The sequence below is a fragment of the Salmo salar genome, chromosome 05 (genome assembly GCF_965601325.2).
Source record: "Salmo salar chromosome 05, fSalSal1, whole genome shotgun sequence".
NCBI lineage: Eukaryota > Metazoa > Chordata > Actinopteri > Salmoniformes > Salmonidae > Salmo > Salmo salar.
The window spans coordinates 73208149-73225151 of NC_138295.1; the positions used below are offsets into that span (position 1 = coordinate 73208149).

At 43.1% G+C, this 17003-nt stretch overlaps 2 protein-coding genes across 5 annotated transcripts in view; both read right to left on the reverse strand.

Moving 5' to 3' along the window:
* Positions 1-492: 492 nt before the first annotated feature.
* On the reverse strand, positions 493-8519 carry LOC106576951 (tumor necrosis factor receptor superfamily member 5). The gene is made up of 11 exons (XM_045718755.2): positions 8361-8519; positions 8033-8102; positions 7838-7892; positions 6737-6847; positions 3231-3392; positions 2989-3073; positions 2617-2675; positions 2376-2492; positions 1989-2008; positions 1711-1834; positions 493-1490 (listed from the first exon to the last, which is right to left on the reverse strand). The coding sequence occupies exons 2-11, from the start codon at positions 8099-8101 to the stop codon at positions 1243-1245; spliced, it is 1050 nt and encodes a 349-aa protein (XP_045574711.1). The 5' UTR covers position 8102; positions 8361-8519; the 3' UTR covers positions 493-1242.
* A 298-nt stretch (positions 8520-8817) lies between these two features.
* The window catches only part of LOC106576644 (non-homologous end joining factor IFFO1), a 36682-nt gene continuing 28496 nt past the window's right edge, over positions 8818-17003 (reverse strand). The window contains exons 7-9 of one of the 4 annotated variants that reach the window (XM_014153895.3): positions 16308-16400; positions 15253-15383; positions 8818-15009 (exon numbers count right to left, since the gene is read on the reverse strand). In XM_014153895.3, the coding sequence (XP_014009370.1) occupies positions 14901-15009; positions 15253-15383; positions 16308-16400 (333 nt within the window). In that variant the 3' untranslated portion in view covers positions 8818-14900. The other 3 variants (XM_014153890.3, XM_045718757.2, XM_082975516.1) reach the window with 3 other exon arrangements.

A 17003-nucleotide genomic window follows, 5' to 3' on the forward strand; every position in this document is an offset into this window, starting at 1 on the left:
CCGGGAGACAAACAGACTACCTCACATTCCCATTGAAGTTAAACTAACCTGAAGGCTAGACAGGCTGCTGTATTGTTTTAATGCAGTGGCTTCTGTATCTAGAACTTTCAGAAAGGACAAGAAAATAGGACAAAAAGACACTTTGAAGTATGAAGACACAGGCTAAAGATGAGTGGGAGTCTGTGACCGAGAAAGAGCGGAGGGTAACTGGAAGAGTGTGAACGAGAGAGACAGACACACGCACGCGAGACAGACAGACAGACAGACATTTGTGTGCTGAATACATGTACTGTACATGTTTATGTTGAAGATGTTTTACACCTTCATTACAATTATTATGCTTTTTGCTGTATCTATGCTTTATGCTAGTGTTTACTCTTACATAGTAGTGGCTGTTTAAAACACACAGCGCTGTATTTAAAATAAAGAACAAATGTTACAGGCCTACTGTAATGTCATACAATCGCCCCATCACCTGTATTCATTGAAAAATTATATTTCATATTTTGCTTTTAATTTGTGCAAAAACAGTTCAAGGTGCCACATGAAAACAGAAAAAAACAGTTTGCAGCAGTTGAGACTGAAAGCTTTTTACACAGTTCAATAAAAGGAGAGCAAGTGGATGTGTACATGACCACCATAGTAAGATGTCTAGATCTGTCTAGGTCTAGGACAGGAAATAATGGCCATTCTAGAGTTTTGGGATTCACCAGTGTTCTGAGAGTAAGAGTGGCAGGTAGCCTAGTGGTTAGCGTGTTGGACTAGTAACCACAAGGTTGCAAGATCGAATCCCTGAGCTGACAAGGTAAAAATCTGTCGTTCTACCCCTGAACAAGGCAGTTAACCCACTGTTCCTAGGCTGTCATTGAAAATAAGAACTTGTTCTTAACTGACTTGCCTAGTTAAAAAAAAAAAAGGCTCTATTCAATCTGTATTGTGGAAGTTCAGCTTTACAGCCTGAAAGAAATGTAAAGGCAATGTTCCTGTGTCAACTGCTTTCACATTAAACACATATTAAACACATTAAACACAATCAGAAATGACCTCTATGTTTCTATCATGCAATCTGTAGTGATACAGACTGAATAGAGCCCCAGGTAGATGTTGTCCCTTACCACTGATCCGGGTCAGTGGTAAGTTGTAATCCTCCTTATGATTAACATTAGGATGTAGGGTTGGCTAAACTGATCCTAGAAGGGAAGCTTTCACTTGGTGCGTCCTCTGTCCTCAATCCCCCTCCCCTCATTGCACCTCCTCCTTGGAAACATGACTGTCCTTCCCTTGTTCCTGTGAAGGGAAGAATACACAGTCCATCTCCCCATCCCTTTCCTCCTGGGATAGATGGATGTTAGGGGAGGGTGTGGGGTGGGCCGGACATCCTTCCTCATCCCTCTCTTTCTGCCCTCTCTCTTCCGTCCCTCCACCCATACCAGTGAACTGGTTGAGTAAACTGAAGATGACTGTTCCAGCATTGTGGACATGGACTGGGCCTGAGAGAGACACAGACAGAGAGAAAGTGATATTAGATTCTATATTCATCATCAGCCTTATTCACGATGGATCTTGAAACTAATCAACTTCCCATGCTAATCCCCCATGGACTTCAAAGCATCATCTATACAAAACTCTGACGTGCATCTATTGGAAAAACCACAAGAGTAACTCAACCATATTTACATTATTTTTTTAAATTATTTGTATCTGTAGTACCCATATTTGCTGCTGTAATAGGTGGTGGATCCACTGCCTGGTGCTTAATACTGGGCTGTGTCTCTCTGGCACGGTGCTGAGGAGTTGGCTCTTTGGTCTTGTTAGGCGACGCTTCTCTTACTCCCTTCATAAGAGCACAGAAATTCACCAGAAATCCAGAGTTATTGGAATACACAATTGTCAACAATGCCTATATAGGGTTTAGGTCAGGAACACACGAATGACAATGTAAACATTACACACACAATGTAGTAAGTTACCGTAGGTATTACACATACCTTGTTACAGAACTTGAGAGCTGGAAAATAACAGACACAACTCTATTAGTCAACCCAGCAAACTGATGGTAAGCCACTCATGGGTATGTCATTGATGAATCGATGATTGAAAGGGCAATGTTTAATCATCTTAACTCTGCATTTGAATGCTTTCTAGGTACATGTAGACACTAGAAACTGGTAAGTATGTCTACACAGACAGTGTTGCAATCTTTGAATGAAATTCCATTCACAAGAAGCTACAGTTGGCTCCCAGTGCAGACCTATCCTGAGATTTAACATCACTGTCTAATCCTTTCTCATCTCATTCTAGTGTGGAGAGAGAGAGTCTGCTCTAACACAATGATCTAACTACAGTTGAGACTGAACAGAGGAACACTGCCTTACCTTGTTTGAAACAGGCTTCATCTCCTGGGCGACGGATACATAACAGAATGATAACGGCTAGGATTCCAATGACCACCATAGGACACAAAATGGCTGCCAAGTGTTTGCTGGTGTCAGCTGGTGGGGAAAGGAGATGGAGAAACTACTGTATCTGTATCTTCTCACAGTTTCAATATATTCTGACTGTAATGAAAATAACTGATGGACACACACATACACACACACTCGTACTCACACTCACCTGTGGTGTGATGAGTGGCATTGCCTGCTTGTGAGACTGGTGATCGTGGAGTGTCACAGCTGGGTGAGACAGAGGTAAAGGACACATCATGTAACATATCCATACACATTCACAGACTGTCAACACTGAAGTGGGGCCAGAGAGCTGAGAAATATATCTAATATCTCAAATATCCATTACCACTAATATATCTGACAATTCTTTGATACCAGATCTTCTGGTTGTATGAAGGTTATATAGCATAAAATACCAACTTTGCCAGAAGTGGCCCACCTGTCAGGAGAAGGCTTCAACCAGAGCCTGTTTATCTGTCTGGTTCCAGTATGTGAGAGTATGTGACAGTAGGGAGGATAAAAAAGGATAAAGGCTCACTTGGGAGGTTGACAGCGTCCACTGGGAGAGGAAGTCCTGCTGTGTTCAGAGGAAGTTCCTGTCTGGTTGTTTCTGATGCCCACTACTGTAATCAGAGCAGAGTGCACACAGGCAGGAAAACATCAACATCTATCCACAGTCAAACACACTGATTCAATACCCAGAACCTGGCAAGAATACAACACAGTGAAGGAAGACAGGCATAAGAGAAGGCCAGTGAGCACACACACACTGTACAGTACCATTGCTAGGTGGCAGGGGAGGTGGGGGCAGCTGAGGGATCTTCTCACAGTCTCTACAGTTTCCTGTCTGGTCGTCTTTGTCGGTGCAGGTAAAACCAGCCTCACAGCGACATCTAGCGTTCGATACAGTAGTACACGGCTCATCCTCCACCAGGTGCAAATCTGACAGACCCACACGCACACACACACACACACACACACACACACACACACACACACACACACACACACACACACACACACACACACACACACACACACACACACACACACACACACACACACACACACACACACACACACACACACACACACGCCAGAACAAAAGGTTTAGTACAGCTATTGCATGGTAATAAATAGTGTCCATACTGTAGACATACCTTTATGACTTTTGGTAAGAAATGACATGTACGGCATGTGGAAATCATAAGAGGGCGGTTTATGGAAATACATAGGATGGACTGAGAGTAGCTGAGGGGTGGGTTTATGGAGATAGGTGGGATGGACAGAGTAGCTGAGGGGTGGGTTTATGGAGATAGGTAGGATGGACAGAGTAGCTGAGGGGTGGGTTTATGGAGATAGGTGGGATGGAAAGAGTAGCTGAGGGGTGGGTTTATGGAGATAGGTGGGATGGACAGAGTAGTTGAGGGGTGGGTTTATGGAGATAGGTGGGATGGACAGAGTCGCTGAGGGGTGGGTTTATGGAGATAGGTGGGATTGACAGAGTAGCTGAGGGCTGGGTTTATGGAGATAGGTGAGATGGACAGAGTAGCTGAGGGGTGGGTTTATGGAGGTAGGTGGGGTGGGTTTATGGAGATAGGTGGGATGGACAGAGTAGCTGAGGGGTGGGTTTATGGAGATAGGTGGGGTGGGTTTATGGAGATAGGTGGGATGGACAGAGTAGCTGAGGGGTGGGTTTATGGAGATAGGTGGGGTGGGTTTATGGAGATAGGTGGGATAGACAGAGTAGCTGAGGGGTGGGTTTATGGAGATAGGTGGGATAGACAGAGTAGCTGAGGGGTGGGTTTATGGAGATAGGTGGGATGGACAGAGTAGCTGAGGGGTGGGTTTATGGAGATAGGTGGGATGGACAGAGTAGCTGAGGGGTGGGTTTATGGAGATAGGTGGGGTGGGTTTATGGAGATAGGTGGGATAGACAGAGTAGCTGAGGGGTGGGTTTATGGAGATAGGTGGGATAGACAGAGTAGCTGAGGGGTGGGTTTATGGAGATAGGTGGGATAGGCAGAGTAGCTGAGGGGTGGGTTTATGGAGATAGGTGGGATAGACAGAGTAGCTGAGGGGTGGGTTTATGGAGATAAGTGGGATGGACAGAGTAGCTGAGGGGTGGGTTTATGGAGATAGGTGGGATAGACAGAGTAGCTGAGGGGTGGGTTTATGGAGATAGGTGGGATGGACAGAGTAGCTGAGGGGTGGGTTTATGGAGATAGGTGGGATAGACAGAGTAGCTGAGGGGTGGGTTTATGGAGATAGGTGGGATGGACAGAGTAGCTGAGGGGTGGGTTTATGGAGATAGGTGGGATGGACAGAGTAGCTGAGGGGTGGGTTTATGGAGATAGGTGGGATAGACAGAGTAGCTGAGGGGTGGGTTTATGGAGATAGGTGGGATAGACAGAGTAGCTGAGGGGTGGGTTTATGGAGATAGGTGGGATAGACAGAGTAGCTGAGGGGTGGGTTTATGGAGATAGGTGGGATGGACAGAGTAGCTGAGGGGTGGGTTTATGGAGATAGGTGGGGTGGACAGAGTAGCTGAGGGGTGGGTTTATGGAGATAGGTGGGATGGACAGAGTAGCTGAGGGGTGGGTTTATGGAGATAGGTGGGGTGGGTTTATGGAGATAGGTGGGATAGACAGAGTAGCTGAGGGGTGGGTTTATGGAGATAGGTGGGATAGACAGAGTAGCTGAGGGGTGGGTTTATGGAGATAGGTGGGATAGGCAGAGTAGCTGAGGGGTGGGTTTATGGAGATAGGTGGGATAGACAGAGTAGCTGAGGGGTGGGTTTATGGAGATAGGTGGGATGGACAGAGTAGCTGAGGGGTGGGTGTATGGAGATAGGTGGGATAGACAGAGTAGCTGAGGGGTGGGTTTATGGAGATAGGTGGGATGGACAGAGTAGCTGAGGGGTGGGTTTATGGAGATAGGTGGGATAGACAGAGTAGCTGAGGGGTGGGTTTATGGAGATAGGTGGGATGGGTTTATGGAGATAGGTGGGATAGACAGAGTAGCTGAGGGGTGGGTTTATGGAGATAGGTGGGATAGACAGAGTAGCTGAGGGGTGGGTTTAAAAACACATGTTCTAGTTATGACTGAAAACACAATGTATAAATACTATCGATCTATCTAGATCTAATGTAAATCAAAATATCAAATTACTTTACTCTTGCTATGTAACTACTGTAAAAAATAAAAATGCAATGTATGTAATGTGAATTCAGAAAGTATTCAGACCCCTTGACTTTTTCCACATTTTGTTACATCACAGCTTTTTTTTAAATGTTCATCAATCTACACAGTTCAGTTCTCTGCTGCCAATGACTGGAACGAACTGCAAAAATCACTGAAGCTGGAGACTTTTATCTCTCTCACCAACTTTAAGCATCAGCTGTTAGAGCAGCTTACCGATCACTGCACCTGTACACAGCCCATCTGTATAGCCCACCAAACTACCCCATCCCCATATTTGTTATTTATTCTTTGCTCTTTTGCACCCCAGTATCAGTGTTAATGCTAAATTGTCATTATTTCGCCACTATGGCCTATTTATTGCCTTACCTCCCTAATCTTACTACATTTGCACACACTGTATATAGATTTTTCTATTGTGTTATTGACTGTACGTTTGTTTATCCCATGTGTAACTCTGTGTTGTTGTTTTTGTCGCACTGCTTTGCTTTATCTTGGCCAGGTCGCAGTTGTAAATGAGAACTTTTTCTCAACTGGCCTACCTGGTTAAATAAAAGGTGAAATAAATTAAATAAAAAAATGTAAAACCCGATCGAACATCTCTAGAGAGACCTGAAAATAGCTTTGCAGCGACACTCCCCAAGCCAAGCTTATAGCGTCGTATCCAAGAAGACTCGAGGCTGTAACCACTGCCAAAGGTGCTTCAACAAAGTACTGAGTAAAGGGTGAGAACACTTATGTAAATGTGATATTTAATTTTTATTTAATTTTTATACATTTGCCAAAATTTATAAAAACCTGTTTTTGCTTTGTCATTATGGGGTATTGTGAGTAGATTGATGAGGGGGGAAAAAACAATTTAATCAATTTTAGAATAAGGCTGTAACGTAACAAAATGTGGATAAAGTCAAAGGGTCTGAATACTTTCTGAATGCCCTGTACGTATAACAACAAAGTTTATTTTTGTCCTCTGAAGAGATGGGCCCCACCCCAAAAAATATTTACAAGCAATATACAGTAAGTATTTCCCACTAAATAAAGATGTTACATTGCTCTGTGAATGAGTTGTGTTTGTGTTTATGTACCACGTTTGCAGTCTTTGAAACAGGAATGACAACTGGACTCTGCATTCAATCGTGTTGTGTAGGAACCATCTCGACAGGGAGAGCACTCTGAACAGGACTTCTGATAATGACCTGAGAGAGAGAGGGGAGGTGAAACATATCAAATCAGTTTACACAGTTTAGCAGATGTTATAGAGGGTGCAACGAAATGCTTGTGTTACTAGCTCTTAACGCAGTAAAATGTCAAACAAGTACACAAATCATTTAAGTGTTGTTTTTTGTAAGAATTCAAGAACGGCAGGACGAATCCAATCAACAACCCAAATGCAATCTATGCGTATGTACACTGGAAGAATTTACACTAGATATACTAAGAATGATATGTACAGCAGTAAATATATTACAATGAGCTATGCCGGGAATACAGGTTTTAAATACTCAGTGTGAAACAGGAAGTGTCCAGTGGTTCAACGTCTGTAAGACATGGGACAGCAGATATGGAGTAAAGGAAATGAAGTTTGGGAAAAATATAGGGAAATGGGGCGATAGAGAGAACGAGGTAGAAAGAGAGGAGCGAGGAGATAGTGAAGAGACATGGGAAGTCAAGACATAAGAGAGCACTACAATAACAATACAAACTGATGGATGCTGCAGTTTTATAAATGTCCTGTAGTAGGCTACATGAGTAGTGCATGTCAGAACATAATGCTAACTCTTTTAGACACATCGGCACACACACATTCAGGTAACGTTTTAGTACACGGTCTGTTGCTGACTGAGAAGAGAGGAGCATAGCGGCACGAGAGCAGAGAATAACAGGAAGAGATGGAGCGCACAGAGCGAGAGCCTGTTGGCCTAGTCTGCATACTAATGAAGGATGTGGTCATAGCACAGAGCTCCACTTCTCATCATGAGAGAGAGAGAAACTCTCTCATAGTTTCCTCATGATTCCTAAGAACCTATGCGCACTCACACACATTCTGAAACGATCTGCCTCACTGTTAATGTAAAAAATGGTTGATTGTAGGATGAAGGGATAGAATGTGGAGATGAGGGAAGAAAAAGGGAACAATAAGTCAAATAAAAAGTAAGGGCCTATGATGGAGGGCATTTCTTTCTCACCTGGTGGACACAGTCTGCATTGTCTCCCTCCATCCATGTAATAGCTCTCTGTAGTCTGACAACACACAACACGAACACACAGTCTCATGAGGTCTACTGTCATAATGTTGTAACAGATGTCAAACGGTTCTAACAGCTTTCATAAACAGTCATAACAAATAACAAGAATGGACATAAAAGGAGTAAAATGGTTACCAGAGGATATGAGACTGCTAGGTGTGCAGACATCATTAGCATAGCCACAAATAACTGTTCCATCACCATTCTATAAACAATGTTAAATCATTAACAATCTGTCATTTGAGTTCATTCAGTAACATTTCTCAATAGGTATTAAAAAGTACACACAACAAATAATGCCAAAAGATGTTACAAGGTTCCTACATGTTGAAAATCTTAAAGTTTATCACAATTTGATGGTGACTGCACAAACTTCTAGCTTTGAGCCTCATTTCAGTTCAAAATATATCAATGTAGAAACCTGAGTTGGAAACTACCAACACATAAGATAATGTAGTCTTACCTTTTGCACTGTAGAGACCACACCAAATCTATTTGTTGTCTACAACTTCAACTCCCCCCCAACTATTATTCTTTAAGGTGTGTCTCTCTCTTCTCTACCCATCCTTTGCGTCATTATTTCCTTCACCTGTGACATCTTCCTCTCTTCCTGTCTCTCCCGCCCACTGTGTACTGACAGTGATGTTGTGGTGTATTTATAAGCCAGAGACAGACAGGCAGACAAGACAGGCATGTCAGCAGGGTGACTAATGCCTCTGAACCAAAGTCTCATCATTTTCGCCACATACTTTAAGATGTGAAAGACAGTTTGTCACAAACATTTTATCTCGCTGTCCTCGTAAAGTTAGCTTATCAGGCAGGTGGAGTTCAGGAAGTGCAGACACGCATAGCAGTCAATGCAAGTGGGCTTCTAGCATAAACTCACCAAATCCACAACAAAAAAAACACACACACAATCATATTGCTCAGCTGTCTTTTATTCTTCATTCCATCTCTCTGTCAGTATACAGAGCTCTGCGTTGAAGCACACATGTTCAAGGGGCCAGTCCAGTTTCAAATAACTCACACCTCAACAAAACAAAGACCAAGGCCTGATTTACCAAGCAGCGCAATGTTTACACTTGCTCTTTTCGGAGGGAATTATAAGATGAGATACAAAGCTAGAAACAGAAAACAGACTTTACTTCTGCCTTGACCTTTTGTTCTATGACTCGTTCCCTTTTGAACAGAGCAGGTGTAAACATGGCACTGGTGCAGATGCTTAGTAAATGAGGCCCTGGTGATTCCTAACAGTCTTCTCATTGACAACTCAGTGTATTTACCTGCATGCTAGCTTACCCAGGCCAGATGGAATTAGTTGATGGTAAAATATATGGACCAGAGAATACACTGGCCCTCACAGAGCAAGAGCATTGGCTCCTGGTCTACGACAAACATTAAGGACCCAAAAAAATATCTCCATCCACATTAAAAGTTCAGCAATGTGCCAAATCCTGGAACCTGACTCCAAAGTATTTTTGACTGTGGACCTCCTTGCATTGCCAGTGTTTAAACATACAATATATCCAACATAGCGTTTTCCTTTAATGCATACAATATCATAGCAATCATACCCTCATTATGTTAAATCATTTGCATGTGAGTAGTTATTATTTGTATTTATTATTTTTTACACTTTGGTGCCATTTCTAAAAAGAATTTACTTTGTAATCACATACACTCATGAAGAAAGTGGATTCTTGAAGGAATATTAGAGCGATTATTGTACATCATTGATTTACATATATACAGTATTTCAAGGCGATTTACAGACATTTGTAGAGATGGGAATCCAGTCAGCAGAACACATCACTGTATGGTCCCTACCACTCTAGTTTACAATGATTCAGTTAGCCTTCAGTTCAGTTGTGAAGAGGATATGAATTGGTCTATTGTCAGACAGACACCGGAAGACAGTGTGCATTTTGGGACTAATGTATTCTTCATGTTGTAAGTGAACCAGTAAAAAAACTATTTTTAAAAACCAAGGACATTAGAACACTCTCCTAAACATACACGCTGACTCATGCATACACACTGCAGAGACTCAGTCTCTCTGTGCGTGTAGAAAGAAAAAAGTACATATTCTCACACTATTTCTCTGCTGCCTTCTATTCTCCATTTTAATCTCCAGTTCTGGCCAAAGAGCAGGAACGCTAGGGCCAGGAGTTTTACTGGCCATATGACCCGAGCAGAAAAAACCCTAGTTCAAGCCTTAAAGCATAGGACCCTCAAAGTCAACTCTGGACCTCAAAGCCAGTTCCACTGCATTTGTTCATTGTTCCCCTCTAATCAGGGACTGATTTAGACCTGGGACACCAGGTGGGTGCAATTAGTAAATCAGGTAGAACAGAAAACCAGCAGGCTCCGGACCTTGTAGGGTAATAGTTGAATACCCCGGTCTAGGACCTAGGTCATGTGGTCAGGAGAAACTCCTAGCCAAAGGAATGGCATACCCAATACATACAGTTGAAGTCGGAAGTTTACAAACACCTTAGCCAAATACACTTAAACTGAGTTTTTCACAATTCCTGACATTTAATCCTAGTAAACATTCCCTGCCTTAGGTCTGTTAGGATGACCACTTTATTTTAAGAATGCGAAATGTCCGAATAACAGAAGAGAGAATGATTTATTTAAATTTTTATTTCTTTCATCACATTCCCAGTGGGTCAGAAGTTTACATACTCAAGTACTATTTGGTAGCATTGCCTTTAAATTGTTTAACTTTGGTCAAACGTTTCGGGTAGCCTTCCACAAGCTTCCCACAATAAGTTGGGGGAATTTTGGCCCATTCCTCCTGACAGATATGGTGTAACTGAGTCCGGTTTGTAGGCTCCTTGCTCGCACACGCTTTTTCAGTTCTGCCCACAAATTTTCTATAGGATTGAGGTCAGGGCTTTGTGATGGTCGGAGTGACCATCACAACCTTGACAACCTTGACATTGTTGTCCTTAAGCCATTTTGCCACAACTTTGGAAGTATGCTTGGGGTCATTGTCCATTTGGAGGACCCATTTGCAACCAAGCTTTAACTTCCTGACTGATGTCTTGAGATGTTGCTTCAATATATCCACATAATTTTCCTTCCTCATGACGCCATCTATTTCCTAACTGACTTGCCAAAACTATAGTTTGTTAACAAGAAATTTGTGGAGTGGTTGAAAAACGAGTTTTAATGACTCCAACCTAAGTGTATGTAAACTTCCAACTTTAACTGTAGCTTAAGACATGCATATAATTTCTCCATGGTTTCAAAACCTGTTCTTCACAACCTATATAATCGTTCAGAGAAAGCCTTGGAAACCCTTCTAGAATACTAGAATATTGAGGTGTGACCAGCAGCCTGCACCTGTTTCAACAACTTCCCCATCAAACAAGAAAAAGAAAAACACAAATGAAATGGACCTAAAACTGAAGCCTCCATTTGGTTGTTGATAAATAGATAGTATTTGTGAAGGAATCCTTGTGTTCTATTATTGAGTTATTAAATATTGTTTATCTGAGGTAAGAGAGAGTGTTTTATATTCAATGTCAAGCATCTTTCAATGTCAACGAAGACGAACAAAAATGTATTGTACATCTACATTCTACTGAATAATAACATTGTGTATGTTGAATTAAGAGAGGGGAAATCTACTCCTCAGCTGTAACGATTTCACCCCATCTACAAATATGAAGTGACAAGTGGAGAAAATAAAGTAAGTTTTCCTCAGTAATTGTTTACATTCGTGACGTGTACGAGTTTTAATTATTACAGATGTAGAATCTTAATTTGAGCCAGGACAAAATTCTGCAGCAACAGGAAATGTGATGTATTATGTGGATTATAATTAATGGCCATTTTTGTATGGGTTAATGCATTTTTCATTAGGGAAAATCAAGTCTGAAATTTCAAAGTGGAAATTACAAACTTTAGAAGCCCTTTTAGAACAGGAAAATTCTCAGCAACAAAGGTGATCAAATTAAGATCCTACATCTGTACATGTCATTATTATTCTTCTGTTACATATAATGCTCTTATTATTGCTGTTACTGCTGTATTATTGAATATACATATTTGCTTTGCTCTTTCTTTATAACGGCTAACTTTTAAGCTCAAAAATAGGTTAGGTCATATCAAGCACCGTGTCAGATAGATTTTCAGCATCAGTATTTAGTACTTCTATAACAATGTCTCAGCAATATTTCTCAAAGTTCATTCAGACTGCTTGTTTTCAGTTGCTTTGGCACTCAAGTAGCAAAAACAAATTATCTCAGCAGGTCATCAATCTATCCATCTATTCATTCATCTGTCCATCTATCCGTACTGTACATTCATCTGTCTGTCTATCTATTTGTTCATCTGTAGACATTCTGTCTTTTATAGCCTGTTCATCAATCTTCCGTTTCTCTCTGATACAATACTACTGATGCATTTCAGTCCTTACCAACCAGATCAGACTGCAGCACATAGAAATAGAGAGCACAGAACAGATACATAGATCTCTCCTATCTAACTTACCATAGCCTAGCCTACCTATCTCCCTGCTAGAGGACAGAGTAGCAGGGCCTTTCTCTGCTGCTGGAAACTATACAAAACATTAGTATACATTAGACAGCTCGTAGGTATAATAACACTTGGGTGTCAATGCCCTTTGTCATATGTATCCCTCTCCCTGTGTCAGTGACAGAGAGACACAGAGAGCAGGGCAAGGCCCCAGAGCTGACCTCAGATCAGCTTCAACAGAGTATTTACACTATTTACACTGCACTACCACATATAGGGCCGACACAGAGCCTATTACTAGCCTGGTCCCAGATCAGTATGTGCTCTAGCGAACTTCTCTCACCATAGTTGCCATGCCAATAGTCAAAGTACCTGATATAAGTGGATCAGTGGCAGAGATGGGCTCTCTGGAGACACATAGAAAATCATATGGCATGACAACAATAGTTAGAGGAGTTGACTAAAGCACATATACAGATCTGGAACCAGGCTAGGCTATGGTCATCACTAGTTTACACAAGCACAAAGTCATAAACCCTTCCTATTTCTACAATTTATCTTCTTAAAATCTGACCCTAAACTTAACCACACTGCTAAAGCTTCTGCCTAACCCTAACCTTAAATTAAGACCAAAAAGCACATTTTTATTTTAATGACATTTTACGATATAGCCTATTTTGACTTTGTGGCTATGTTATCTAGTGGAAACCCTAGGCTACGGCTGCATTCTAAAACAAAAATCTCTGCTCTCTCTCTCTCCCCCCTCTCTCCTCTTGTTGACTCTGGTTACAGTCTCCTATTTACTTTACTCGACACAGTAAAATGGTATTACATTATAATTACAATAAAACGACTTTTGGGGTTCTTTGGGATTCAGTGAAACAAGCACCACTATGTAACATTTAGTACCAGGTAGTTACCAATTGTGTTGAAGAAAGAATAAAATGTTACACAATGTTATCCAATAATTCCTTAGTAAATAGCAGGTAAGTGAAACAGGACGGTAAAATAATGTTACCTTGGCACCCTGTCTGGTGTCAACAAAAGGGCAGAGAATCGAGCAGGCTTTTGTTTCAAAATGTGACTCATGAGTTCAGAATCACACACAGGGGATATCAGTGACGCCATCGGAGTGACTGCATCTTAGAGTTTAGTTTACTACTTGACTTTTTCTAGTTTTCATTGATACATATGAATGAAGTGTAGATGACTTGATAAAATGAGTGATTTGATATTATTTTAGTCTGTTTGAATAACTATGATACAGTACAGTATATTTCTGTTTTGTTGCTAATAAAGTGATACATCTGGAGTTTTTGTCTCTTGCCAACTGGGCTTTGCTTTGTTTAAGGGTGCGTTCGTACATTTTCTCTGGCCATCTACTCCGATTTCAAAGCACTCTCATCTGAGTGTAACAGAGCGCAGAATAACTGATGACTTTACTAGCGCTCAACACCCGTTGAATAGGGCCGGTGTCAGTAAACATCGGCAAAAAGCTTAATTAAATTGTTGCCAGCATCACAGTTAGAGTCACCAACACGCTGGATAACATGTAAACAACCTAACCAACTCTGCTAGGGAGAGTAAAATGGTCAGAGTGAGGTGTTCTCTCATTCTGTGTCTGGAAGTAGCTAGCAAGTTAACCAACGTTAGTCTGTTAGCTTGGGTGCTTGACTGCCGTTGTGAGGTCAGAACGCTCGGATAAACCCTACTCCTCGGCCAGAGCGTCCAGCGTGCGCTCGGGAACGCTCCAAGAGCGAAACACTCTGAATTTACGAACGGACAATCTGACAACGCTTTGAATTACGAACGCCCAGAGCGCACTCTGGCACTCCAGTGAATTTACGAACACATCCTAAGGCTTATATTTACTGTGTTATACTTCTAGGTGAGTTTGACTGAGTCTGAAAACAACCCTCATAATGTAGCAACAGGACAGCACACTGTTAGAATGATCTGCTATGCTAGCCTGACATGAATGTATTGGTGTGTGTTGGTGTGTGTGCGGTGTGTTTATCATTATGGCTGTGTGGAAATGGATCATGCTATAGGGGAGTTATTACCATGGTTCTCTGTAGTACCAACAACTACCTACCTTAAGAGTACACGCTAGCCTACAATTCATATGAGTTCATTCAAATATTGCTCATACTTTTCTATGAGGTATTCTCAATTCAAGTGGTGTATTTCAATCCATTACCTTGTTACCTTTGCTCTGCTAAACAGTGGAGTCTTATGTACAGACGTCCATGGTGCTAGTAATACCACTTCCCAGTAGAGGGGACTAAAAGCTGTTGGAAACACACAACACTACACCGTCGCTAAAACAGATAGATCTGACACTTTCCTATATTGAAGCTTGTGAATGAAGATGGCATGAAGAAAATTAAAAATAGACAAATAAGCATCTAGTGGTTAGAATGTAAACATGGCGTTGCTATAGTGACGGCGGAGTGTTGAGTGGTGCTGTGGTTGGATGGAATGAAGGTCATGTGATGGAGGTGGTCTTGATAGGTCATGATCTGGGAGGAGAGTTGGAGAGAGGTGGTGACGCTGTTGTCCCTTCCTTCTCTGCCTGGTCAACGCTCTCTTCACCAGCCACAGCCACAGGAGAGCCAGGCTTACTATAAAGAGAGCGAGCAAGAGATTGAGAGAAAGAAAGAGAAAGAGCGAGAGAGAGAAAGAAGATCATTTTTGGGGGAATGCATCATTTAGACAATAACAGGTATACAGTAGGCACAAGAATGCGTTTAGAACTTGGTCAAAGAAAATTTACGGATTACTGTAAACTACTGTAAGTCATTAAAAGTAAGCCAAAGAGAAATCGTGAGAGAGAAGTGAATGCCGGTGGCAGAGAGTGAGTGTACCTGTCCCCACTCTGGGTGATGAGTCTCCTGCAGGTCTCCATCTGTACATCCAGGCCTCTCTTCATAGAACACATCTCCATGTATTCATGTAGGTGACGGTTCATATCACTCTTAGCTGTAGCCAAGTCATACTGGGGAGAAACACATCACTCTTAGCTGTAGCCAAGTCATACTGGGGAGAAACACATCACTCTTAGCTGTAGCCAAGTCATACTGGGGAGAAACACATCACTCTTAGCTGTAGCCGAGTCATACTGGGGAGAAACACATCACTCTTAGCTGTAGCCGAGTCATACTGGGGAGAAACACATCACTCTTAGCTGTAGCCGAGTCATACTGGGGAGAAACACATCACTCTTAGCTGTAGCCAAGTCATACTGGGGAGAAACACATCACTCTTAGCTGTAGCCAAGTCATACTGGGGAGAAACACATCACTCTTAGCTGTAGCCGAGTCATACTGGGGAGAAACACATCACTCTTAGCTGTAGCCGAGTCATACTGGGGAGAAACACATCACTCTTAGCTGTAGCCGAGTCATACTGGGGAGAAACACATCACTCTTAGCTGTAGCTGAGTCATACTGGGGAGAAACACATCACTCTTAGCTGTAGCCAAGTCATACTGGGGAGAAACACATCACTCTTAGCTGTAGCTGAGTCATACTGGGGAGAAACACATCACTCTTAGCTGTAGCCGAGTCATACTGGGGAGAAACACATCACTCTTAGCTGTAGCTGAGTCATACTGGGGAGAAACACATCACTCTTAGCTGTAGCCAAGTCATACTGGGGAGAAACACATCACTCTTAGCTGTAGCCGAGTCATACTGGGGAGAAACACATCACTCTTAGCTGTAGCTGAGTCATACTGGGGAGAAACACATCACTCTTAGCTGTAGCCAAGTCATACTGGGGAGAAACACATCACTCTTAGCTGTAGCTGAGTCATACTGGGGAGAAACACATCACTCTTAGCTGTAGCTGAGTCATACTGGGGAGAAACACATGGTCAAACACTAACATAGCCCTAGACACACTGTCTCACACCCCCCACCTCAATCTGGTCGATGGTCTCTTGGTATTCTTTCTCCCTGGATTTGAATAAGTCCTCAGTGTCGTTAATCACCTTCTCCAGACACTGGTCTTCCTGCTGAGAGGGAAGGAGGAAGAGAGAGAGAGAGAGAGAAGGAGATGGAGAGAGAGATGGAGAGAGGGGGAGACGGAGAGAGGGGGGAGACGGAGAGAGGGGGGAGACGGAGAGATGGAAGGAGACGGAGAGATGGGGAGACGGGGGGGGGAGGAGGAGACGGAGAGAGGGGGGCGGGAGATGGAAGGAGACGGAGAGAGGGGGAGACGGGGAGGGGGAGATGGAAGGAGACGGGGAGGGGGAGACGGGGTGGGCGGAGAGAGGGGAGCGGAGAGAGGGGGAGACAGAGAGAGGGGGAGACGGAGCGAGGGGGAGACGGAGCGAGGGGGAGACGGAAGGAGACGGAGAGATGGGGGAGACGGAGAGATGGGGGAGACGGAGAGGGGGAGACGGAGAGAGGGGAAGACGGAGAGAGGGGAAGACGGAGAGAGGGGGAGACGGAAGGAGACGGAGAGATGGGGGAGACGGAGAGAGGGGGAGACGGAGCGAGGGGGAGACGGAGCGAGGGGGAGACGGAGCGAGGGGGAGACGGAGCGAGGGGGAGAGATGGAAGGAGACGGAGAGAGGGGGAGACGGAGAGAGGGGGAGACGGAGAGAGGGGGA